The following is a 26834-nucleotide window of genomic DNA, read 5'->3' as shown; positions in this document are numbered from 1 at the left end:
TTATGTGAAAGTTTGTGTTTACATAACAATTTGAGTTTACACACAAATATTTTCCATGGTGCAGCAAGCCAAACACATTACCTAACAACATTGTCCAGCTATCTGCAAATATTTTGAAGCCTGAATAATATTTGCTCAGTTCAAGTTTAGACCATACTCACCAAGAAAAGTCAGGTGAGGCTTTCCAGCATGGTGACATCTTCCTTTTCTTCCCTTACACAAACAGGAATGCTCATTCCAATTAATGTAGTCTTCAGAGAAAAATGAAATCTGTATATGAAATCTAATAGCACAGGTAGATCTGCAGGGATTAACAATATGAAGGAGAACATTGTCAAGAATGTAATGATATTTTTTGTATGTCTGCTCCAGCTAATGCTTTTAATTGTATTTTCCAGTTTAATTCTAGTAGCCAAAGGCACGATGCACAAGGCAAATAAATGACAGGATCATTGGCATGTCCAAGTGCTTCTTCTCCACATAAATAAGGCAGACAGCAAATATGAGTTGAGAAAGGAGACCACTGTGTTGCAGCTTAATTCACTCAAGATTTCATCAAAATTAATTTTACACTGCAGGATGGAAAAACAGGCCTGGGAAATGCATTGGAAATGTCAGGAGGAAAGGGAGCCACGGAATCTCCCTCCCACGTTACCATTTCACACAAGTGTGAGAAAGCTTTGTCAGCAGAGGGATAGGGGAGAAAACAGGCCAGACAGAGCAAGATTGCTGGGTGCAGTTCTCCATTCCCTGCGAGCCTGAGGTGCTTTACTGAGAGATTCTTCTGTGATTACAAGTGCAATCGGTGAAAGGCTTTTGAAACAGAAGGCATTCATACCAACCTGACAGCAGCAACAGATTTAATTATCCCTGCCCAGCTGGGTTTTTTCAAGACATCAGCCCTGCAAGCACAGTGGAGTTGAACTATCTGAGTACTTCCATCACTGCTGCTCAGCTTGTTCTAATGTACCCAAGGAGCTGCAAAAAAATGATTTTGACTGTAAGCCCTTGAGGGCTAAGATTATCTTTATGGGCTTAGACAAATACACAAACATATTACCAAAGCTTTGTTTTTAAGTCCATCAGAGCTGAAAGGTGAAATACGTAAAAAGACAAGTACTTTTCCTTGACTTTTCAGTCAAAGAAGGTTTTCTCCTGTTTCATCTACAAATCCAGCCAGAGTAAATAACTTCTAAACTGCAAATAGTCATTAAACTTAAAACTCAAGGAACCCTTGGCAACCCTTCACCTGTTTTTTAAAGCATTTTTTACTAACTATAAAGGAAAACATGTCTGTATTTGGCTTCTTCACAGATTATTTGGCCATCTAACCTAACAAAACCCTGCAGTGATACGGTTGATCACATCCAGTTTTGGAAAGCCACACTGTGCTGAGAAGAGTATTTCCAGGCTGTGAGCCATAAAATGAGCCTGTTCCTGCTGCAGTCCATGAGGCTTTTGCTGTGAATTGAAACGAGGGCAGGCCCACATCCAATGCAAGGTCCCAAAGACACTCACACATATTTCATACCAAAAACCATCAGCTGTGAAAACAAAACATTTGGGGGAACTCCAGTCAGGGAGCGAGCTGCCAAAAGAAATTATTCTCTGCTTACATGGAGCTGTTTGCGTTTCTTGTTTTGCTCCGTGGGCTGGCCCAGGGCAGGACAGGTGAATGCAGCTTCCTGGGAGGCAGTGGGAGCAAGCAGCTGAGTGACAGAACAGACCCTCTGCAGCACCCACGAGCCATTTCCTTGGCTTTGCTGCAGGGTAAGGTTGCACCCTAACATTGCAGTGCTTGTTCCAGTAGACCCCTCACTGTATTCCTGAAGGGCGTGACATTTTCCCCCAATAATCCCATTACCTGGGTGAGTCCCCAGCATAATTTGTGCCTCTGGGATTCCTGCAGGGATCACTCCTGTCCCTGATATCTCAGGGCAGAGCTCTGTGGTGACTTCATCACCTGCACATTTACAATTTTCAGCTCAGGTCAGTGCCACACCAAGCACTTATTTACAGTCAAAAAGGAGGTGTTAGAAGGGATGGAAGGCAGATGTGTTTATCCAGTACCACTGATTTCATAACAAGAAAGTCACGGCAAGTCATGACTGGATTATCTCAGCTGCCAGCAGCACAGCCCAAGCCGAGTTCCCTCTACTCAGCACGCTCACAGCATGGAACTGAGCCACAGCAAGGTTAAACTGCCATGTCTAGGAAAAAATGCTTCAGAAACATATCTATACATATATATGTGTGTGTGTATATATATATATAAAGTTGGGGTTTTTTGCCTTTTGAAAACTGGATTTCAAACGTAGATATCACATACCTTAAAAACATTTGTGCTCCGTGCTCCTTGGGGCACAAAGGTTCAGTCTGTGAAAGCATTCAGCTCCATGATATGACCACTGGCTGACCTTTTTGCTGGTGCTGCCTATGTCAGGATAAAACACAAATCCTTCTGCAGCTACACAGATCTGTCAGCATTGATAGAACTGGGTGAACAAATAGTGTCTTAATCTGAGCACAAGCTAAAGCCTTTCTATTTACTTCAGCTAAAGCTTCCTGCACCTGAACATTTCTGCTCAGAAGATGAATATCTTCTCTAGCATCACCCAACTCTTACACCCTGCTCACTTTCTTTTACCCTTACAAGACTTTTGCACTCAGCTGTAATAGCTGAGACTCCACCAAAATGCAGAAATTAGGTGAGAAACTTTGGAAGCCAGGTTGGATATTATGCCTTCTACCGACATAAAGCTGAGGAAAAAGAAAGAGGTGAATACAAGATGTTTTACAAGAACTGCAAATTCTCCAGGTCAGTGTAAATGCACATTAAACATACATCAAACCTCTGCTGCAGGCTGTCAGAAACAGCAAAGTAACCTGACAAGAATTTTGGAGAGCTACCTGCTTACCAAACTGTGAACAGTATTTGCTTGAAAAATGAACATTCTCCACATGAAGAAAATGTAGTAGCAGGTGTCCTACAGGCAAAACACATATTTGTCTCAACTACAGCAGAAGTCCATCTGGGGATGAATGTCACCAGAAAATTTAAAGCACAATAAATCAAAGTTTTGCTAAGTGCACCAAACCAGGATTACCATACACTGGGAGGAATTAGATCTGTAATATATACATATATTTGAATGTCTGTGTGCAGGTTTAGGTAAAGTGTGCATTCATTCACAGAATAGAATAGACCTCTACATCCATACAGATATGGAGACTGCAGGTCTGGAGCAGGACCATGTTCAAGGATTATCTGATTAGTAGGGTTTTTAAGCAGTCTGCTTCTCATTATATTCATTCTCTGTGAAAAGAAAGCAGAGGTTTGTCAATGCCTCAATAATTCAGTCTTAAAAGACAATTCCCACAAAGTGCTCTTCAGGCATGAATTCTTCACAACCGTTCTGTGAGGCACTGGGTTCTGGGATTTCTTCCACCTGATGGTCTCCTTGAAGACAGGGACACAGCGTGGAAGAAAAGCTGAATAATGTGGCTAAAGTCAGAGGAGAAACCTGACAAAGAGCCCAGCCTAGCTCTCAGGAGCTCTGAGGTGGCAGCTCTCCCCTTGGTTCACATCTCCATCAGTTTGATGCAGTCTACAGAAACACCTCCTCAGAAACAGGTGAATAATCAAGCACAGATTCACAAATGTTTGCTTCTTAAAAAGAACAAAGTTAAGTTTCCAGCCCTAAAAAACTCCAGTAAGAAGTTCAGAGCTTAGAAAAACCCAAAAGCAAGGGCAAGGAACACAAGAGGTTTTCTCTTCAGACCTGTGGGGACCTGTCAGCCTGTCGCGCTGAGGAGGGTGCAGCCATTCAGCCTTCAGCCAGACTTACCACGAAATCATGAGTTCAGAGGGAATTTTTTTTCTCTCTCCATGCACTCCATCATGAGCAGTGACAAGAGCTCTGAGCCTGTGGAGGCTGTTACAACAGGGCTGGCTCTAAGGAGGGGCATGAGTAGAACCAGTAACTCACACATTTCTATCTAGTGGGACGCAGGCGAGCACCAGCAGCTGCAGGGTCACACTGAAGACACATTCCCCAGTTGTTGCATTCTTGCAAGTCATGCCTAAACATAGAGCATCACTGAACTGCTTTGTTCATATGAAAATCTGGAGTTAAAACCACTATGTGACCTCAAGGAGCACACACAGCCTAAGTCAGACCCACGGCAAGTCAGGATTACAAACAAGGAATGCAGCCTACCCTTCAGGCCCCTCTTTCCATTTGCAAAGTGCAAATGAAGCACAAGTTATTGTTTTTTTCCTACAAATCTTCCCTCTGGAACATTTTTTAAATTTGGGGTAGTTCCTGTATTGCATTTTAAGAACCATACTCTGGAGACCCTGGCAGTAAGCTGGCTGGCAATATTGCCTCTCTCTGATGGAAGGGGAGACTTGCAAGAGAAGGAGAGAGTTTATTAAACCTATTGTGATGTGCAACAGGTTCTTTTCTGAGTAAGGCAATGATGGCTCTGTGAATCAATGCCTCTAAGCTTCAAAAAGATTCAGTGTTGAAGAAAACTTTTAACACAAAGAAACTTAAAATCTAAAGCTGAGTAGTTGCATCCAGCTTCTCTGAGCTGTTTTTCCTTCTGGCAGACCCAGCATTAAAATTCCCAAAGGCAGCAGAATCAACCTGATTCCTGCAACTCTGGTATTGTTCTTGCTCTTCCTGCAATGTTGTTTTTGATGCTGGGAAAGAGAGACCAGCCTCAGGGACATATTTAGCAGAGAGGGAGCATTGCTGATCCATACTCAGACTTGAATCTGGGCTGACATCAGCACTGGTCCTATGGGGATGGGAGCCTGTTCCTACACAGCACTCAGTGGGGCAGGAAAGCTGGCACTGGTTTGTGGAGAGAAGGGGATTCCTGTGTCAGCTTAGGCAGATGCAGCATCAAAACCCACCTCAGGAGCTTGGATTCTGTAATACTGGGGCTTGGCTCAGCTCTTTCAAAACAAAAATGTGCCTCCTCAGCAGGCTGGAAGTGCTGCTTGGAAAGGGAGTTTGGACAAACCCTGTGTTTCACATCTGCTTTTCTTCGTGGACTATGGAAGATAGAACTATGAAAGAAAAATAGAACTATGAAAGATACATTGCAGTAGGACTCACGAGGGGTAATTTTAGATGATGAGCTTTAAAGCACTTTAACATAGTGTAGCTAAAACTGATAGATTAGGAAACACAGTGTATTGTAATTAAGAAATAGCTTCTGATTGTGATAGCATGAATTATAACATCTGTATTGTCTCACCCTTCTCATAAGACTAAAAATAGAATAAAAGTTTTTCAAATGCCTCTCAATTATCCCATCTCTAAGAAAAAAAAAAAAATCCAACATTTCTTCATACCAAAAAATCTCCTCCTGCCAGCTTCCATCTCCTGCTGCCATAGCCCTCCCTCAGACCACAGCCCTTCCCCTGGTTAACTCAGACATGCTGAATTCTTTGTGGGAATCTTCAAAGAGCTTTAGTGCTTTGTCCTGCTAATGATTTGCAAGCATATTATCACAGCAATCTCTGCTATCCCCGTGCAGCTATTGTGCTCCCTGGAGAATAAATGCCTGTGTAGCCATGCAAGGCAAGCACAAGAAAACAAACAGATTACTACTATAAATATTCAGGACATAACTGATTTGCCATACCTGCACACAACCGTTTTCAGGACTGCCTGTAATTATTTCTGAAAGAGTTTGATTCACTCTCAATGTGGCCACAGGTGGCAAATCTTTGCCTGCAGGAGGCATGGCAGCCTGGGGAGAGCTGCTGTGCATCTCCAGTTACAGCCTCGAGTGACCCTGAGACAATTTCTGAGCAAGGAAATAGGAAATAAACATAAATAGGCTATGTATGGGGTATTTAAAAAATATTTCTAACTTCCTGCCTGTTAATATCTTCCAAGGACAACAAAGTTGCTGTTTCATAACCACTAAAAAAGGGCTCTCTAAAGAAGTATCCCTTGCATGTGGACACTTTATAAGTTTTAAGTGATAGTGCACTTCTTCCATGTGACAGAGGGGCAGTGGTGGTAAATGTTTCTTAAGAAGCCACACTGAAGAAAAGAATATAAAGTTATGTACAGAGCTGAGCACTCTTTGGGTATTCACTGCCAACAACTCTTGGGCAATCCTAATAACCCTTCTGTCTGGACAGCACCTCACTGTCTTCTGCTATCCTGAATTTAAATGAAATCTGCATATCTATCAGCAATCAGCAGAACAGAAGCACTGGAAAACGTGATGAGCTCTACAGCAGCATCACTGCTCAAATAAAGATCGCAATTTCACTGCCCATTCTCCTGGTTCAGCTGATGACAGTGAGTTCAAAGGTCTGATGTTAAAAATGCACAACTACCTCAGGACATCCACAGGCAAGCCAGAGGTGCTTCCCCAGGTCCACGTGGAACCTCTGTGAAAGGTGTCACATGGGAGAAGGATCTGTGCTCCCTGCATAAGGCAGATGTCATTTACACAGCTGGGTGCTGGCAGGGAGTAACAGCAGCACATTTTTTACACCTGGGTGGGAAGCTGAGGTGGAAAGAGGTGTGTGAGGGGCTGACCCACCCGTGTGAGGCACTGACCCATTTTCCCATCCTGTTCACTAAAGGGCAGCTCAGGCCACAGCCTTGGATGGGATTTCTCACCCTGCCCTGCACCTCCTCACCTCTGAAGGAGGTCAGCAAACCCTCCATGTGACCACACTACAAACCTGTCTGGGGAACTGAATTTTCCTTTCAAACACAGTGAAAAGAAGTGGGAGCTGTAAATGGATATTGTCACTGGGGTGGTCAAACCACAGTTCAGGGAAGGTGCTGGTGGTTTCTCTCGAGCTGTGTCTGACAGAGGCACAAGCTATCCTGGTGCCTGGAAAGCACTTCAAGATGTGGCTGGTAGCAGAAACTGAAAGCAGGTTCAACTGAGGCTCTGTGGGCTACTCCCTTCAGAGGAGCTAAACATTAAGCTGCTTGTAACAAAGAAAAGGAAAACAAAACCAATGATAATCTCACTGGAGGAAATAAGCATTGTGTTTTTCATAAAGAGTGTTTTTCCCCCAAAATGAGTGTTATGTAACAGGTAGAATTTTCCCCACTAATCTCTTTGACAGGAAAGTTTCAGCAGCCTGAAAAGCACTCATTAAAAATTTATGGCAGGGGTCATGAGAAAGCCATTCATCAACTCTTTTCCTTCAAACTATCAACTTAAAAGAAGCCAGTGCCTGAAGATGAGCCAGATCCAACCTCTGCACGGACAAAAACACCCTGGAATGGCTAAGGCTGATGCTGGATGGGCAGCTGAGCTCTCCTCATGGCCAGGGAAGGGTCATCCTCACCCTGGCACTGGCTCCCACCTCTCCTTGCACTGCCCTGGGCTTGTGGGCTCTTCACTGAGCCAGTCCTTGTTGCCAGCCCAGTAGAGAACTTTCCAGTGTTTTGTGGGAATAATGAGCTGTACTGGCTCTGATGAGCACCAGAGCTGATCCAAGGTAGCAGCAAGACCATGGAGTCAGGAACAAGATGGGAAGAAGGCAGAAGTGTAGCTTTTTTCCTTTGAGAAGGGGTGAGCACACCTAACACCTCACTGCATCTCCTAATCATCATCTCTCCCCATTTGTGCTTTGCCTGGATAGATGGGTATCACATCCTACCCAATTATCACATCCTGCTCCTGCCACTGACACCAACAGAGGGGGGAAAGTTATTCTTGTGAAGCCATATCATCATCTCCTGGTGTTTTCCTTTCACAAGATTGCATCTGCATTATTAAGGTCCATTTTTTAAAATTAAGCCCTTGAGTCACACACCAGAACAATCTCTGTGCTGGGAATGGCTCTCTGCTGCCAATGTGATATTTCTTCTTTAGGTGATTAAGGACCTAATTGTCCCAAATACGTTACTGGACAGGAGCCTTAGAGAAGACAAGGAGATAAAGTTCTCCTGCCTCCAAAAGTCATAAAAAGGGACATATTATTTTAAGCCAAGGCAAGTCCCTTTGTAATTATTTTAATTAAGTCAGTCATGGAGGTATTTTTACATTCTAACTGTGCTGAAGAACTATTTTAGTGGCTGATTGCAGTCATCAATTATTTTTCAAGTGCCCTTTGGTGATAATTCTTCCTAGTTATACAGAAATTACTTTCGCATTTATTCTTTTAATGTAAACATTCTGTTGCAACAGTTCCAATTTTTTCTTATCCCAAACCCCACAAATCCTTAACCAGCTTAACCAGTATATACCCAAACCCCAGAATTATCCAGAAGATTAAAGAAGTGCAAAATCTTACCCAGTCAGGTAATATTGGGATGAAACATAGACCTCAAGCTGTACTCCTGCATATCTATTTATGTTCATGTAGCTTTAATAAGGGCCCAAACATCTTCCCCAGCCTTCTCCATGGCAATCTCATGCACTGATTCTGCCAAAACAAGTTTCCAGCACTCATCATTAAAAAGTTTTGAAATTATTTTACTATTGCAAAACACGTTACAGGCAAGTCTGGATTACTTTAATATCTGGGCTTATGTTTGAACCCCTAGCACATACTTTTCCTCTATTTCCAGTCTTTCCTCCTTCACTGTAAAATCTGATTTCTTTTTTTTTCTTTTCCTTATTACATCTACAAAATCTTTATAAACTTGAGAAAGGTCACCTATATCAAGATGATGTCATCATATGGACATTTTCTTTGGCAGAAAAACTGTTTTAAGTGTTTCCTTCCGTTCTTCTCTGCCCTTATGCAGTTTGTTGTGATTTTAGCTGTGTCGCTGTGGAAGTTTGGTGTTGCTGCTGTGAAAAAAACCCACAGAAACCCCAGAATCAACACAAAACTTTTAAAAAGTGGGGGATTTGCCCTTCCTCTGTGACGTGTCTTTGCACAGTGGCCCCACTGACCACTGTCCTGGTCCAGCACAGGAAGGGCAGGCCATGCTCTGCAAAGGACACCTTGGGACAAGTGGCTGCAGGGGGCTTTGGGGGGCTTGCCTGGCTCCTCTGCAGGCATGGGGACAGAGGAGATTTGCAAAGCCTCAGACCCACTGCAGGACCCTTGAGCTCACCCTTTGTGCCACCTCTCCCTCCCTGGTCATGTCTCCTTTTTCCAGTTCAGAAACTGTGGCTACACCAAGGAGAGTGCAGAATTTGAGAGGCTTTTGTTTCCAGCAGTAGAAAGACCCAACAACCCTCAAAGTCCACCTGGAATCCCCATCCAAAGTGAAAGGGATTCCTGAATCCAGTGCACTCTGGTCTGAGGAGACACCTGGAACAAAGAAGGATGATACTTTGATAAGCTTCAAAGCACCTTGGTGCAATCTCATTCCTTCCAAGTGTTGACATCTTTTATTTTCAGATGGCCTTCATTTGCATTGCCTGAATCACCTTTCTAGTTAATGGATTACTTAGAAAGTCTGTGACCAGAGCACCACTGTTGTCCTGGTGTTCAGACAAATAAGAGTAATGAGTGAACAAAGTTGGAAACAAGTTGGGAATGTTTTGCCTGCTAAGATATGAAAAAGTCTCCAGGGTTTGTTTGGTGGAGTAGCCATGTATTAAGTTACATCTCAGGGCTAGCTAAAAATTAATGGAAAAAGACAAGTGGTTACCCAGAATGAGCAAATTGATTAATGTGTAGCAATCACTAGTTCTTAAACCAGTGGGTTTTTGTTTTTTTTTTTTTTTTTAATATATTATGTTCTCTACTTTAAGATTTTTTTGCATTAGATATTTATTGTCAGGAGCCTTTTCCAACTTCCTTTCCAAGTAAATAAGGAAATCCTGCTTCAAAGAGCCCAGGGAAGTGTTTGTTATACGAGTTTTATTCCCAGACACTCAAGTTCTTGTTTTGCCAATCAATGTTAGCTTGAGTTTAAGTTGAAAATCAGTGAGAAAAAGCAAAAACATCTTGGTCCAAGAGTAAATATACTGCAGCTCGATGAAGTACACTGCAGTTTGCTTTTAGTTAAATATTGATATAGTTATAAATGTCTTTTTTCAGTTAAATATTACACAACTTTGGAGTAGGAATGATGAAACTGAAATGCATACTGAGCCAGGAGGCTGCTTTGCTTTCTATTCTTCCTTGAGCTCTTTCTGTTTACTGAGTTTCAGTGCTGTACAAGCACAAGAAAACATCTTGCATCTGGCAAAATTTGCCATCTGTAATCAGCTCCATATCAATTCAGTCTCTGTTCTTGTGGCAAACTGGCCCAGAGCTGTTTCAATGCTCTCTTTGGCAGTAGCTATGGGAAATTTCTGCTCCCTGCCCTATAATCACCCATTTTCAGGACAGAAGGCAAATGCCTTCACAGTTGGGTGTCACTGAAAATACCAGCTGGTCACCAAAGATGCAGACACACAAAATTGTAATATAATACTTGCAATTGATATTTATACAGTACCTTTATAACACAAAGCTCATGTATTGTTTATCACCCCCCTGATGTGATTGGCTTATTCACCATAGCCAAGGTTTCCTTCCAGCTTTGCTCCAACTAACCCAGCAATCTCCACCAGGAATTCAAGTTCCCCCTGTCTTGCAGGGGTTCCACTGACTTGTGTTTCCCACTCACAAGCCTCTGGACAGCCTGGCTAACCCTGACTCACCTGGCTAGTCCCTGAGCCAGCCCCCCTGAATTCACAGCTGTCAATCTGAAAAGAACCACATTTAAGGTGGTGCAGGTACCCCCACACTGAAGGATTTAAAAGTGTTTCTTGTGTGAGAGTCACTGCATGCCACTCCCGAAAATTCCCTCCATGTCTCTCACTCAGGGTAAAATAGCCCCAATAATCATGGCTGCATTCTCTTCTTGTTATTCTCTATTTTTCACAGTAATCATAGATCTGGAAGACTGAGCAGAGGAGTTTTTCTGGCTACTGGCATGAAGTCTTTCAATAGACATAAATGAAACAGTAGAAGAATGTTTGTGTAGTAGTATGTAGAGTGAAATATGCAGCACTTGATCAATCATCCAGGAGCTGGATCCACATGCTATGGATCAGAGCAGTCCACGATGTTTCCCAGGGTCTGTGCCACTCCTCAGAACAAAGCAGCCACCAGGCAGTCCTAAAGCCTCCCCAGCAGCAGGACACAGAGTAAAAAAGCCCAGAAAGTGGACACACAGCAGTGGGTATCTCCTTTTATGTTACAGTGATGCTCTTGTAGCTGCAGATACAGACAAAGCTCTTCCCCACTCCCATTAGTATGCTCTCATGAGGGCTGTGCTGATAGAAATGCAAAATCCAATCCACACGACCTCAACACAGATTAAACATGTTGTAGATGAAACCAAACTATGACAGCAGGAAACAGATTCTTCTGGACATAACTGAGAATTTAATTCACTCCATGGTTTTTTCAATGGCAAGAGAAGACAAAGCCCTGGTTTGCCAGGAAGAGGGAAGAGGCTTCTTGGAAGCACAAATAATCCCCACCTGCTCTTCCCCAGTTCCTCTACATCTACAGCATTTTGCTGCCAGCTGGGAGAGCACATCTGAGCAGAGCCCTGGACGTGATGCCAACAGCACAGAGGACTGTGAATGGCAGATCCCCTCAGCAAGGAAACACAAATCTCTTTCATTTCTCTACCTACAGCCTTGTTACTGATTTTAATCTGTCCCAGGAAGAATCTGTAGCCCAGATGAAGATAGACAGGTATGTGACAGATGCTTTGCTGAGAAGAAGCCTCAAAAAAAAAGTAATTTCACTGCATACACAACTGGCACCCTGAAGAGAAATATTTGTCTTCCATTTTTAGTGGAGTTTAAAAGCACTTACCTATGGTAAAGAAAATCAAATTTCATGCTTCAAGGCTTAAGTTGATTGCATAGCAAGGCTTTGCCGTGTGCCAGAGACAATTCTTCCTCTCTGAAATGTTGTGGAGGCAGATGGATGTGTTATGGATCTCTTCCCAGCTCCCTCCAGAGCTGAGACTGCAATGAACCTATTTCAACATTATTACTTTGTTAGTGTAACACAGAAAAAGACTTAAGAGCACCTATAAACATTCCCTTTGCTCCCCTAGCCAGGGAGCATCATCTATGCTTCACACAAGACTGGTTGTGTCACAAGGGAACAGCCACAAGGCAGGTCCAGCTTTGGAATCTGCAGTTGAAAGGAGTTGCTGCTACTTCAGGGATCTCCGGGGAATACAGGAAAGCAGAGCCCTGTGTCCCTTACAATGAATACATATGTTTTTGCAATGATAAAGTCCTTTCCATTATTCCAGAATGACCTATTTAGAAAATTTTCTTTAACCAAAACCTGTCACTCTAAGGCAAACAGAAATGTTGAAATGTGAGACCTTTTTGTCAAATGGAAACTCTTTGTTGTGGCATTACATATCATAGTTAAAGCAATGACATAGCAATTATTTATGTAAAAAAAACCACACTGTGAGAAGGAATCTTGAGTCAGGGCACCTTAGTGAAACCAACTGTATTCGTTCAGTGAGTAACACGTGGGTGCTTTCCTGGGATGTGCCTCATGACAATCCCTGGTGCTTGAAAGCTAAAGAAGTTCTAGTGTTAGGACAAGGGGGAATGGCTTCAAACTCAAAGAGGACAGAATTAGATGGGATATTGGGAAGAAATTCTTCCCTGTGAGGGTGTTGAGGCCCTGGCACAGGGTGCCCAGAGAAGTTGTGGCTGCCCCATGCCTGGAAGTGTCCAAGGCCAGGATGGACAGGGCTTTGGAACAGCCTGGGATAGTGGAAGGCGTCCCTGCCCATGGCAGGGGTTGGAACTGGATGAGCTTTATGGTCCCTTCCAACCCAAACCATCCAGTGATTTTATGATACTAAATCTCTCAAAGAAAGATTTCATAACAAGCACACAGAAAGGACAATGTACTTTTGCAAGTGACCCTATATAACTGACAAAAGTTAAGAACAAGCTTAAAATAGACACAGTATATTAACAGGCAAAAGGTATTTATTTTTAGTTAAGTATTTTCTTAACCAAAATGGAGAGATCCAAAGTTAGATCTGGAGTACTGTTTCTACAGCGCTTTTGGACATGATTGTGGCATGTCCATGTAAGATAGTGCCTGCTCTTTTTATCAAATCCACTGCTTGGGGCATTAAAAGAGAGATGTCAGGTCTGACTAATTTAATTCATAGGTGTGTTTTGGGCCAGCCAAACCATTGCAGTTGTTTGTGTAACACCACAGGCCAAAAGGGTATTGCACTGATAAATAGATCCTGATCCCCTGACAGTACAAATCACAATGAACTCATGGATTTGAGATGGTTTACAAGTGACAGTAGAAGATGAGGTCGGAACCTGGCACAGGGACCATGAAGGAATGACTAAGCCACAGGAGCCAGATGTGATCTGTCCAGCACATGTGCAGGGCTCAGGAGCACACTGCAAGGTTAACCCTGTGCTGCCTGCTTAACTGGGGGGTTTGGCAGGCTGAGGCTGTTCATGATCTTGTGCCCTGAAGCTGAATGTGGCAGTGCCCCAGAGATGAACTGGGAGGCTGCAGAGGTGGGCAGGGACTTCCCTTCAGGAAGGAGAGGAGACAGGAATTTCCCACTGTGCTCTCAGAGCCAAACAGGCAGCGCCTGCATTCCGGGAACTGATAGCTGGAGTAGAAAAGCCCATACCAAGAGCAGCATTCAGGTGCTGCTGGGGACAAGGAAGAACAGCTTCATTCCCTCTCTGCAGCTACAACACTGTGTAGTTCACATGTTCACATGCTGTGATGAAAAACACACCTCCTTTTGCTGCTCAGCAGAGAAATCAAAGTCAAGAGCTGCTACATACCAGAAAGTCAGCTCTGCTTTGTCTGCCTTGGAAAACATCCTCTCCAAAAAACATCTTCATCACCCCCTTCCCTGCAATCATTGAGGAATGGGAACTGAAAGACTTTTTCAAGTCACTCTTCCTTCATTTTTACACATTTCCAGAGCCATTTTACATTCCTACTTGTCGAACTGCTGGGGGACAAGTGTGGCAAGTCCCCTGCCAGGTGTTTCCTTGACATGCCAAGTGACACATCCTAAGTCCACAGAACAGATTAAGGTTTATCTCTAATTAAATGGCTCACTGGGTAAGCTTTAACAGGATGGAGCCAAGAAGTATCAGAGGTTTTGTTGGGGACATGCCCTGGTCTAGCACTACACAAACACACATGACTTGGTTTTGTTTAAAAGTGTGCTAACACCATTCCTTCCCACTGGTGTCAATGCCCCAGCTTTACTGTGGCAAAGTTTCATCAAAACACTAATTTTCAGCTCTTGGAACCTTGAAAATAAATGATTTTCAGTATAAATTTACACTTATTAGTGACAAAAATAAATTCTGGAAAAGTGAGCATTGAAAGTAGCCAAGATTTTCCAGTGCATTCAATGCTGGAAATGGTTGGAGTTTCACTTTTGGAATAGCCTGTGTCAGTGTGGAAAAAAACCTGTTTGTCATTGTATAATGAAATTTTCAGATCTTAAATCTTAGAAAGATAGTGAACTCAAAATTTTTTGAAGAGATGGATTTGATGTGCTTTTCTCATTGCTCTTTTCAAATCATATTTCATTAATTTTGCCTTGCAAGACTGGCACTAATTAAATCAGAAATACCCATGGAGGATTTAAAGTGATGGGTCAGGAGGACACAGACCACGTCTGATAGAGGGCAACAAAATGAGTATTTGGGTCTTGAAAAAAATCTTTATGTTAACCTACAAAATAATTCTGTTAAAAAGAGGAAGCTATGAATGGGCTGGAAAAACACAGAATCCAACTCCTGATTGTGAACAAGAATGCTCTGTAGTGCCCTGGCTCTCTTGCACTTTTGTTTTCATTCTTTTTGAAAGGAGACTCCCTCAAATGAGGTAGGACCTCCCTAAACAACTAGAATGAATAGCCACAAAAGCTCCCTTCAGCAGGCAGGAGTCATCATCCAAGTTAGCTTGCCACTTTTTAACTGCTTCTAGTTAGCTTGCCACTTTTGAACTGATTCTTCACATGACTCTCTCAGATGAAATTCCGTTCTTAGGAATTTATGAACCCTGTTATATCAGAAGGAGTCCAAAGTGTCACACTGACTTTCCTGAGAAGTCATAGGAGGGGACCATGAGCTCACTTTTGAAAGATGTTTATCTTCTCCATCTGACATTTGTGTTGGAATTACCCAGATCTGAACTGTTTTGGCACACAGATTGTATGTCTCAAAGAGCCAGACAAGTAAACTGTCTGCTGCCACGTTGAACGGGGATTGGGGGATTGTTTTGCTACATTATGATGGAAGAAAAAACAATTTTCCTCTAAATGGTTGAATACAATGCAGTTATGCCTTCTAAAGATGACCTCAATAGTCAAGGGAGATTAAGAGATCTTGATTTTAATTTTCCCCTGTAATTATACTGAGAATTCCCACCTGCATCCTGGCATTTAGGTGTTGAACAGGACCCAAAATTTCATCACATCCTGCAGCCAACAGCATGGAAGTGACCTGACTCAAATGTCTGCACTTGGATTTGAAATCCCAGTTTTCCATGGCTGCACAGCCAGCAGAGGTGCTACCTCTGCTGATTTAAAAGTATCAGCAGCTAATTATGGATTTGGTTATAACCCAGTCTGTGTGAGGCGAAGGAATCAGAACCCCAGGGAAAGTTAATGGACACACCCTAAAGCATGGACATGCCTTTGGAAAACTTCTATCTGGGTGGAACAGTTTGGAGAAAAGCTTTCAAGAAGGAGCCTTAGAGGTTTGAAAACCAACCCAACAAAACCCAAAGTGCCATCAGATCAAGAAAGCTCAAAATGTACCCGATGTCCACGTACTGTGACAATAATCGTGTCATGACCAGGGTGTAGAAGCACTGGCAGCACTGGGAAGGAGCTCCTGGCACTGATCTTTAGCTCACAAGCACCTTTCTGTGATGGTTCAGCCCCACAGGAGAAGCTGCAGAGGACCCGACACACATAGGGCAGCTCAGGAAGGACATGGACCTATTGGAGTGAATCCAGATGATGCTCAGAGGGCTGGAGCACCTCTCCTGTGAAGAAAGGCTGAGAAAATTTGGTTTGTTCAGCTAAAGAAGACTCCAGGGAGTCCTCAGTGCAGCCTTTCAGTACTTGAAGGGGGCTTATAAAAAATATGGGGACAGACTTTTTAGTAGGGCTTTCTTCAATAGAACAAGGAGTAATGATTTTAAACTGAAGGAGCGTCGATTCAGATTAGGTATAAGAACAAAGTTATTTACAATGAAAATATTTTTACGCGGAGGGTGGTGAAAAACTGGCCCAGTTGCCCAGAGAAGCTGTGGATTGTCCATCCCTGGAAGTGCCCAAGGCCAGGCTGGACAGGGCTTGGAGCAACCTGGGATAGTGGAAGGTGTCCCTGCCCATGGCAGGGGGTTGGACCAGCTGAACTTTAAGGTCTCTTCCAACCCAAACCAATCTGTGATTCTAAGATTCTATTACACAGCTTGAACTGGGGAAATTCCGTGTCTCTCTGCGCACATACCCAGAGCCTTAATGTCTTTTAAAAACCAGTTTCCACCGTTCTCTGGTGGCAAACTCTCAGGGAGTTTGCTCGGAGATGCTCCAGCAGCACTGAGAGCAGTGACCGCACATCTTAGCGAAGATCCCGCACTGCGGGGAGGCGCAGAAAGCGGCGGCACCCGGGAGGAGAGCCCGGAAAGGCAGGGAGAGTACGGACGGAAACCAAGGGGAAGAAGGCTGGAACAAAGAGGAGGGAGGGCTGGATCGGAGAGGAGGGAGGGCACGGCCGAGGGAGGGTCCCTCCGCCCCGCCCCGGCCGCTCCATCCCCCGGCGGGGCGGGCTGAGCGCCGCGGCCGCCGGGGGCTGCATTCGCCGCGGGACAGCGGCCGTGAGCCCCCGGAGCCCCCAGGAGCCCCGGAGCCCCCAGGCCGGCCCTGCCACCCCAGCCAGCCCCACGATGCTGCCGGCGGGCGGCCCCAGCCCCGCGCAGACCTGCGGGGCCGTGCTGGTGGCCGCCGTGCTGCTGCAGTCCGTGTGCGTGGCCGTCACCTTCCTCTACTTCACCAGCGAGCTCCGACAGGTCTGTGCGGGGGCTCGGCGGCGGGGGGAGCCGCGCTGCCCGTTCTGTGCCCCGGCACAGGCCGGCTCGGTGGGCGGGGGGATGCGCGCAGCATCCCTGGGCTGAGCCCCCGCGGACAAAGAGCTCCGCTCGCTCCCCTTTGTCTGCCGCACAGCCGGGCCGGGGGTGTTCGCGGGGAAAGGTTCAGAGCCGGGGCAGATACAGAGTGTCAGACTCGAGAAAACAAAGTTCGGCGCTTTCGCAGGAAATGTGTTTCCCATTAGAGCGCAAATTCGCCGTCTCATCACTTCTGCGGTGCGGGAGGGCTGGGTGGAATAGGCTCTGTCAGCTGCGCAGTCCAGGCACCGCCGAGGAGGACTGGGGAAAGCTCAAGTGCCTCGTGGATACTTCCTGTAGGATAATACTTGGTTTTAAGACTGTGACTAATCCTAAAGGAACTGTACCAGACGACAAACACCGCTGCATTCCCCAGAATAACTTGTAAAATACCCATTGTATAGTCTAGATGCTTTGGTCTCCTTGCAGCCACCCTTGAGGCCTGGCAGCTGCTGCTTAACTCTTCCCTCTTCTTGGAAAAGATCATTTACACTCCAGGAAGGTTGAATTTAGTCCTATGTTTGTGGCCCTGCTTTTCAAGGACCCTTGTTAGTTTCCATGAGTGTCTTACCCCAAATTGACTGTCCTGCTGTAAGTTGTTGTTACTCCTGGCACACAGGTAAACCTACCTGCAGGTAAGTGTTCTGTACCTCTACAGCTTCAGAAAGTGTTGCATAATGTAAGTTACTATTGTATATAAGCACTCAGTAATGCATAATTAATTACAGTATTAATAATAATGTAGATTTGCATATTATGCTATATATGCATTTACTCCACGTTAGATTTAATAGGTGAAGTCTTCTGAGATGTCAGAGCTCTCTGTGATGCAAAGGGTGTGCACTGTTCTGCAACAGGAGCCAATGCTCATACTTTCAAATTGTATAAAACAGATTTTCCTGCTGAATTTATAGCTGTGGCTGTCCAGTGGGGGGGTCACAGGAAATGTGCTCACTTTATGGAATCAGGTTAGATGATTGCTAATGAAGAAAAATATATAAAGGCATCCTCCTTTCCTCATGCACACAGTTCAGAGTCCCTTGCTAACAAACGTGCCAATCTAAGTAATTAGTAACCACACTTATCTTTTCCTTCCTTCTATTCAAACATGTACACCTGGGACACAACCACATCCCAGGGATTTGCCCAAAATACCACTCACCATTTCTGAAGGATAACAAGCCTGCATTTGTTGTGAAGGGTTAAATCTGTCCAAACTGAAGTTGTGCTGGGCTGCAAACAAAGGTTGCCAGCTCTGAACGGGGTACCTTAACCACATATTCCTGCATGTGCCATTTGGTGCACAATAAACAGGAAAAACCTCATCTAGACACAGCCTGCTTCCCCACATCCACCTAGTGCATGTAGAATAAATTTCTGTAGATAAACTGTGATTTTTTTATCTGCACATTTTTCTTCCCCTTTTTTTATTCACAATACCTGCATTTCTACACCTTCCCCAAATTGCTGTGGCTGCACAGACTGCAGGTATTTCTATCTCTACAAAAAGCATGCTGGTAACTAGCAGGGTTTGTCCATTACAGCTGTAGTAACCTGATGAGGAGTAGGAGTATGACATTTGTTTGACTGTTTTGCTTTAAGTACTGAGACAATAAAGTTCTTATGTTTCAGGATATAGGGCTGCAAAACAACCTCAGGCTTCCTTCTTTTCCAAAAACAGTCCTGTAACCACTCCTAACATAGGACAGAGGCTCTACAAGATAAGATTCCTGCAGGAGTTGTGTCCCCGAAGGGTTCAGTGCTGCAGATAAACCTCAATTGATTAAATCTTAGAAGAGAAATTCCAGTCCTCAGTTCCATAATGTGCTGCTGCAGGGTTGTGTTCCCTGGGGTTTCAAACTGCATACAAAGTAAGGTTCCAGTGCCAGGAGAGTAAAGCTGTTTTGGGGAAAAGTGAGCAGGTAAGGTGGAGGCAGAGGCACAGGACTGTTTGCTCCCAGATGGGAGGGCAGAGCTGGGAGCTGAGCTGTGACAAGTCTGCAGGAGAACAAACAGTAACCCCACAACTTGCCTCTGTCTGGCTTTTTTTCTTAAACTCGTCAAACTACTTTTTAATAGAAGCTCATTGTATAGTGAAATGGGTTAGAGCCTGTAGTTTTACCTTAATGAGCACATAATATTAATCACTTTGAGCTCTTGAAACCTGATTTAAAAATACCACTGTACTCCTTGGCAAAGACACAGAAACCCTCACAAACACCCTTTTCCTTCTGCTGCCTCCAAAATACATCATTTCAAGTAGTAGCTGAAGCTCCTGCCCCTGTAGCAGGAAATCTCTTCCTAAACACCTTTGTTTTCCATCAGCCAGGAAAAGCATGGAGTGTGAAGGAGAAAATCCACCTGTTGCTTTCAATAGCCCAGTCTCAAGGACAGCTAAAAACTGGTCCTTGTAGAAAAAAATGCATCTGTTTAGCAAAGCAAACCAAGCTTCTTTAACACAACAAAAGAGTGAAATTTGAATGCTATTACCAGGATTCCATCTGAATGCTTTGCATGTTTCTTGCTGTTCCCTCCAAGTTCCTGTGGTGCTTTGCTGGCTCCACAAGCCTGACCAGTCTGTAGCTGATGCAGCAGGAGCCCAGTTCAGAGCAAACAAGGGCTGCTCTCAGGTTCTGTGCTCCCACATGAACCAACAGCGCCAGCTGGAGTCGCATCCGCAGGGAGTGTGGAGAGATTTCCACCAGGAAAACCCTCCCCGTCAGATTCCCTTGCAGCCAAAAGGAGTTTTGCTCTCCTCAATCTTTGCGGGGGGAAAAAAAAAATGTTTTCTTCATGACTAGGGGATAGAGATATTTGTTATTTTCATGACAAAAACATCTAGCATTATAATTTTATTTGGACTCAAATGTCATTTCAGTTGTCTGGATTATTAGGACAAATGGTGTTAGGAGAGAGACCAAATGGCATATGGGGAGGATATGGTACAGATATATATAACAGCAAAGGTCTGGATTATAAGTGCAATTGGCAGAAAATATAACATAGAAAATACTTTTAAGTTCTAGTATTTGATTTCATCCTCAATAATTTGTTTATAAAACAATATTGTGCTAAAGAAATGTTTCTAATGCAGAACTAGAGAATCTAAAGAGTTTCCAACATCAGGGATTTGGGTGTTGAATTTTCACAAAACCTAGTAAGTTGAATACTGGATACCAGATTTATGTCCATGCAGATAATGCAAGCATATTTTTGCATGTGAGGTATGCCCTCATATATAAATATGTCAGATCAGAATGAAATAAATCCTCTTGTTGTTCATATAGCCCTACTTGCACCATACTAGCAAATGCTTCAGAGGAAAGAAAAGTGTTTCTGATCACTTAGTGAATATAGTGACATACCACAGCTGCAAACACATGGATGAAGAATCCTCTTTTCCCTCTGCTGCAGCTCCAGGACTCGTACTCCAAGAGCGGCATCGCTTGTCTCACCGGGGAGGAGATTGGAAATTCCATCCAAAACTTGGAGCTCATCGAAAGTGAAGACAGAGAGGCTGATCCCTGCTGGGAAGTAAAGTGGCACCTGGGAAAGTTAATTAAAAAGGTATTTGGGAACAGTGTGCTTGGTGTTGTTACAGCTGGAGGAATCCTAATGGCAGAATAAAGGAGGCTCAGATTGTTTTATTGTGAAGCAATTGTCAGGCCACAGCTCCAGCTGCAGAGTGCTTGCACTGAAGCAAAGGAAAAAAACAACCCATGAAAGTTGTTGGTTTCACTGCATTCAGGAAATAATAAAGCAAAGACTATCAGCTTTTACTAAGCAAATTCCAGTGGTGGGTTGGCTTATCTGAAATACCTCAGGGTAAAGGGTACCTGACCATACAGATCTTGGTGCTATCAGAGCTGTCACTGCCTCTTTGGAGAAACAGGGAGACTGGGGAGAGAAAATGAGATTAAATGTAACACAGGGAGAGGTACAAAGGTGCCCAAGGAGTGGTCCAGTCACGAGCTGTGTGATGCAGTGATGGAGGAAAGAGCAAGTGGGCACACAGCATCAGGCACAGCACCTTCCCAAAGAGCACCTCCTGCGTGACTTACACACCATACACATCATTTTGGCTACAGAGAACAAAGGCAGCCTGGCTGAAAAATCACAGAGGCTAAAATCTTCTGGAACAGCTTTCAAAATCCCATCTCCAGCACATAAACAAGCTCATCCATAGAAATTCTGTTCTGGCTGAAATTTCCTGGCAAAAACAGATCTTGCAGTCCAAACCAGATTCTCTATTTGTATTCAGAGATCTCAGGTCCTTTGGTGGAAGCTCTGCCAGTGAAGTCCCTGAACTTCTGCACAGAGAAAGCATTGTTTTAATTGGTGGATGTTTACACATCTAATATACCTACTAGCTCCCTGATTGCTTAGAAAAACATAGGCTGGGTGCCAGAAATGAGTTACAATTATGATAATACTTCTATTACTATTAGGGTAGATGGATAAACAGAAATGTGGCAGGGCAAAACCCATCAAAAATTGGCAATACAGGCTTTATTAGCCACCCAGCTAAATCATCACCACACTTGCTGCTGCTACACCACTGTCCACACCAAACTGGTTTGTCTCAGCAGTCAGCAAACGGTTATGAAGAAGGGGAATGCACAAAGTAAAATATGCTGGATTAAGAGCTTAAATAGATAGGTAGAGGTATAAAAATAAATTAAATTAAATTTCTGAGATCTAAGACCCTATAGTTCACACTGCCAAGTATTCTGCAAATGGAAGCTGGTGCTTGGACACTTCTCTTATTTGAGAGAAGCATGAGATTCAGATTTTTCAACAGATTTATGCCTAAGCTCTTGAAAATATTTTCCTATGTGTTTCATCACCTAAAAGATGTAAACATAGAAATTCTTTATTACAACAACCTAATAGGTACTTTTTTTTTTCCTATTTGCTTGTTATCAAATCCAGAATCCCCTTTATTCATTAGTAAAAAATATGGTGTGTCTTTTTCCTGCCCCTGTCAGCCTCAGCTGACAGGCTAATTCATTTTTACTGTGTTTGTTGGCAGATGATGTCAAGAAGCTATGAGGAAAACATATCTGCAATCAACGGTATTGTAATAATTTTATTATCTGTGGTAACAAGGAGCCACTAGTGGCACTTGATGTGTAATGACTTGATTTTTTAAAAGTGCAGAAAACTGACTAAGATCTTGTCCTGGCCTCAAGTCATTGAAAAATGATTACTTATTAGTAGAAGGTAAATTTTCAGGAGCCAGAATTATTGTCAGGTGGTTAGAGCAAAGTAACCAAGGTGCATGCAGAGGACTCAAACTCTAGATGTCAGTCCCATGTGTATGGGGGATGTTTAAAAAGCCCTCCCAGTACCCCAGCTCCTGGAACATGCAGCACAGAGCTGCAGAGATCAGTTAAGGAATAGCTCTGCTGAAGCTCCCACTGAAGATGCTGGGTGAAAGCCTTACAACCTCCAAGTGGAAATTCACAGGGAGATTAGGAATATTTAAGCATAAAATTGAGTACTATGGGTTTTGTCTGTTGACAATTTTAAGGCAGAGGGAGGAGAAAAAGGAGAACAAAGAGGCACTTAAAGACATTTCATGAGCAAGAGTGAAAGCAGAATTTGAGCCTTACTAGCCAATAATCAGCCAGCAGTCTATGATTTAGTCAATTAAAAAGTGACATAGCAATTCCGTAAAATCAAGCCAGATGGAACAGATGTGCTTGCTAAAGTCCTTGTTTCTGATGTGGGGTTTCTTTTTCCTTTTAGTTGAAAGGACTCTGACACTGCCACAGACGGAGGGGCAGCAGCCGCGCGGTCCCATCCGCAGGATCGCGGCGCACCTGACGGGCAGCAGCAGCAGGAGGAGCTCCCTGTCCTCACGCAGTAAGGAGAAACCTTTAACCAGAGATAAAGGCCACAGAATTAATTAAATTACTCTCCCATTTCTAGCCTCGTGCTTACAAACACCTTTTAATACTTGTATTGAGTTAGTAGTAGGAAATAAATCGTCTTGTCCCAGACATTGGGTTTTTTCTGCTAATTCCCACCAAACAGAGAGAAAGCCCATTTCCTCTGGGTACCTCCCTAGCTCTTCTTTTGGAACCCTCATTAGGGGGAAAAAGAAATTTAAATGTCCTTGCTAGTGTTAAGTTTTCCTTTTTTCTTTCATTTCCTTCTGTCGGTTGTGCGAGTCCCAGCTGCTATGGTGACAGACCTATTAGAAATGTGAGACAGACAGGAGAGACTTGACATTCAGACCATGTTAATGAAGGGCTTGCTTGGCTTTCTGCAGCTTCAGAGGGTCTCAGACACTAATGGATATTTTAACTTTGTTACTAAGTAAAAACATAATTTTTTCCCCTTATTTGGGAGCACAAATATTAAAAATAAATGCAGTTCATGTTAATTCCCACATAAAGCTTACTTGTGGACCATCAAATTGTTGTGAGAATGGACCTAATGAACTGCTGGGAAGAGCAGGTTTCCTTACTTTGTTATTAAAAACCAGGCTCCTCAGCTAGCAGACACTTGACTTCACTACCTGTTTTTTAAGTTAACATTTCTTTTTTCCTTTTCAAGTAAATCCCTTGCCCAGAAGAGGAATTGGACACAAAATAAACAACTGGGAATCATCAAGAAAAGGCCACTCCTTCCTTTACAACGTGGAGCTGAGAAATGGCGAGTTAGTGATACCCCAGACAGGCTTTTATTACATCTACTCACAAATTTACTTTCGCTTCCGCGAAAACGAGAACGAGGACTCAGATTTGCTGGGACAAATCAGAAACCCCAAACAGCTTGTCCAATATGTTTACAAACTGACTAATTACCCTGAGCCCATTTTGCTGATGAAGAGTGCAAGGACAAGCTGCTGGTCTAAAAAGGCGGAATATGGACTTTATTCCATCTATCAAGGTGGTGTGTTCCAGCTGAAGAGAGAGGACAGGATTTTTGTCTCTGTCAGCAACAGTGACATAGTTGACATGGACAAAGAAGCAAGTTTTTTTGGAGCCTTTATGATCAGTTAGAACACAAAAGTCATGATTCCAAACAGCCAGTTTTTTTTCTAGCCTGGGACAGCTTAAATTCCTATAAAATAGGGGATCACAAGCAAAAGCTGTATTGATACCAAAAAGAGCAGCCTGCCCTTTCTCAGCTCACTCACCGCATGCCGAGTTCTGTCCCAGCAGCCAGGAAGAGCAGCAGCAGCTGGCTGTGGGTGGCAATGCTCTGTGCAGGCACAGGCAGCCAGGCTGGGAATGTGTGAGGGATTCACAGCCCTCAGGTGATACCTTTGGCCAGAACCCTGGGCAGGTAAGTGCTCAGCAGCAGCAGAGATGCTCCAGGCTGGCTCAGCTGTGGCACGAGGGATGGCGGATGCTCCAGGTCTGGTTACTCAAGGCTGAGACTGGCTATCAAATTGTATTTGTGCTCTCCATTGGGACCCTGTCTTGAACAGATCAGGAGCCTTTGTACATATTGTGCCTGTGGAATTTCTCCCGAAGTTTTTTGAACAGGAATTTTGCAGAAGCAGCACATCTTCATCTCATCTAACAAAGCATTTAAGCACCTAATTAATTTTAAGCACATGAACAGTCAGACTGCATCAGGGTATCCACATGCTTGAAATTAAGTATGTGCTTAAGCATTCTCCAGGATTGTGTCTTGAGTAAACACATTTGTCTTGTGCAGCATATTGTACATAAGAACAGCTGCTGGAATGACACTGAAGAGCTTTTGAAATCAATCTGTGTTTTGATCAACATTTTGTAACAGTGCCTATTTACTTAATTACTCTGCTGCAGACATCTCACCAGGCTCCCAGTAAGTTCAGTAATGCAGTTGCTGTTACGCTTATTGACAGCAAGAACTGGATCCAGAAAAAAAAAAAGGTGGGTTTCCATAAATACTGAATTCTGTGAGAAATTTGCAGCAAGTTAGGCATGACAAGATTCTTCCATGTTTATTTGTACTGGTCTGTATTTGGTAGGATGTAATGTAGAATAACACACCCCAATGACTAACATTTTAAAGAAAACGGGCACAACTGTCTGTACTTACAAAAATGCTGCTTATTTAGATAATGCTGTAATTATTTGATTTAATTTTTAGGAATGGGTGGAAAATTCTCACAATGTTTTTTGTAAAAGACTTTTTTTTTAAAAAAATGAACAGTATATTTTTTAACTCTATGGAAATGACTATTTTGTATTAAAAGGATTTTAAAGTTTAGACTGTATGGGCTCAGTGCACAGTAAAAGTGAGGCAGTGTAAATCAGCACATCTGTAGCATTGTCAGTGGAGGAATAGCAAATTGCACCATGAATGCATTTTGCCCAGATTCACAGGAAACAGTGGGAAAGGTGGGAAAAAAATTGGAGGGAAAGGAATACAGTTCTGCAAATGTTACTTTAGATGGCAGGATAAAGTCTGGCTGTCTATTTTTTGAATACACTGGGGTTGCCTTGGGAACCCTCCCCTTGACCTGCACGTTGTGGTAATTAAATCACAGCAGCCCCTGCACATGGGCCTCACCAGTAAACAGGCATGGTTCATCTTCCTGCCCAGTCAGCAGCAGGGGATTAACAGACACAGCCCCTGTGTTTATCTGGCCATTCAGACAAGCAGGTAGCTTGTCTCACTTCAATGCTGTGTTGGAGCAGCAAGAGAAGAATTTCAGGAATACCCTTCTTTTGGTGGGTTATGGCCAAGAAACACACCAGTGTAAGCTGAAAATAATGGGGTTTAACTTCTGCCAGCTGTTTAACAGTGTCACACGTGCTGCGTTCAGTGGCAATCAAATATGTGAAATTCTTCACCATTTACTGGGACACTTTGGTTTTCCTCCTTCTCAAATCATCCGTTTTGACAGAGAACAGAAAACATTTCTACAGTTTTCCTTCTGATTTCAGTATTTAATTTAGACTTTTTCTCCCAGACAGAAAGGCTGGCGAACAGAGCCATTCCCTACATACCTGTATGTCTGTTACCTTGGAGAAAAGACTTTTGTAGGTTCTCCTTGCAGATGGACTGGGCTTGGTGGTTTCAGCACAGGACTGACCCCTGCTATCAGATTTGATCACTGCATGCAGGGCATATTGCAACAGGAATCACACCACATAGTAATTTTCTGAGGGATCTGAAGGCAAGATCTTATCTTGGGGGAAGATTATCAAGGGATATCAGACAGGAAACTTTTAAAGAAGAATGGAAAAATATAGCAAGTTCTGTTTGTGCTGTGTCCTGACTCACACTTTTCATCTCACTTTATGCTGAATTATGTAGCAAATTCTTAGAGGTTGCGTTAACGTGTGAATATTGTAAATTTTTCTACATGACTTTTATATAAAATGTTTTTACTAAAGAGTTACTTAGTCTCACAGTGATTATTGGTATCATCCTATGCCTTCTGTGACAACCCTGTCTTAAATCATTTCCCTGACATTGATTGGTGTCAGATAGAATCCACTAAATGCCAGAGATGGTTGCAATGCAAAGGACAAAATGCAAACCATTGAGCAATGCCATATTGTGTAATTCCATATAACTGGCTTCCAGATCCCAGCTGGTGAGCAGCATCTGGAAGCAGTAAGATGAAGAAATCCCTGAAAATTATCGTGTACCCAGAGGACAAAATTCTGAGCATTTCCCTTGAGGTACTTCTCATGTTTCTGGGCTTTAGCAATTATTTAAGCACTGGGAATTCTTATTTAGTAGCAAA

The 26834-nt window shown here is 43.4% G+C and overlaps 1 protein-coding gene and 2 long non-coding RNA genes across 5 annotated transcripts; 1 reads left to right on the top strand and 2 right to left on the bottom strand.

The window, feature by feature from the left end:
* Positions 1-770: 770 nt before the first annotated feature.
* On the bottom strand, positions 771-5791 carry LOC137479750 (uncharacterized). The gene is made up of 3 exons (XR_011002485.1): positions 5662-5791; positions 4925-5065; positions 771-3316 (listed from the first exon to the last, which is right to left on the bottom strand). It is a non-coding gene; the product is annotated as an uncharacterized lncRNA (long non-coding RNA).
* A 1190-nt stretch (positions 5792-6981) lies between these two features.
* Positions 6982-20630, bottom strand: LOC137479749 (uncharacterized). 3 transcript variants are annotated; one of them, XR_011002483.1, is made up of 4 exons: positions 20494-20630; positions 15774-15909; positions 11783-11937; positions 6982-8428 (listed from the first exon to the last, which is right to left on the bottom strand). It is a non-coding gene; the product is annotated as an uncharacterized lncRNA (long non-coding RNA). The 3 variants fall into 3 exon arrangements; XR_011002482.1 differs by lacking the exon at positions 20494-20630 and having other exon boundaries at positions 15774-16107; XR_011002484.1 differs by lacking the exons at positions 6982-8428; positions 20494-20630 and adding an exon at positions 9071-9268 and having other exon boundaries at positions 15774-16107.
* Positions 16834-25057, top strand: TNFSF10 (TNF superfamily member 10). Its single transcript, XM_068200286.1, has 5 exons — positions 16834-17032; positions 20543-20695; positions 22161-22203; positions 22880-22996; positions 23693-25057. Exons 1-5 carry the CDS (start codon positions 16910-16912, stop codon positions 24139-24141), a joined length of 885 nt encoding a protein of 294 aa, XP_068056387.1. The 5' UTR covers positions 16834-16909; the 3' UTR covers positions 24142-25057.
* The last annotated feature ends 1777 nt before the right edge of the window (positions 25058-26834 follow it).

Source organism: Anomalospiza imberbis, chromosome 10 (genome assembly GCF_031753505.1).
Source record: "Anomalospiza imberbis isolate Cuckoo-Finch-1a 21T00152 chromosome 10, ASM3175350v1, whole genome shotgun sequence".
In the NCBI taxonomy this organism is placed as follows: Eukaryota; Metazoa; Chordata; class Aves; order Passeriformes; family Viduidae; genus Anomalospiza; species Anomalospiza imberbis.
Note: the sequence above shows the minus strand (reverse complement) of the source record. Positions and strands in the feature narration are given on the sequence as shown.

Excerpts from the sequence above, each read along its gene's own strand:
- TNFSF10 (XM_068200286.1), top strand. The coding sequence starts at position 16,910 with ATGCTGCCGGCGGGCGGCCCCAGCCCCGCGCAGACCTGCGGGGCCGTG. Across the intron at positions 17,033-20,542 it reads TCACCAGCGAGCTCCGACAG|CTCCAGGACTCGTACTCCAA; the intron begins GTCTGTGCGGGG and ends CCTCTGCTGCAG. Across the intron at positions 22,997-23,692 it reads GAGCTCCCTGTCCTCACGCA|TAAATCCCTTGCCCAGAAGA; the intron begins GTAAGGAGAAAC and ends TTCCTTTTCAAG.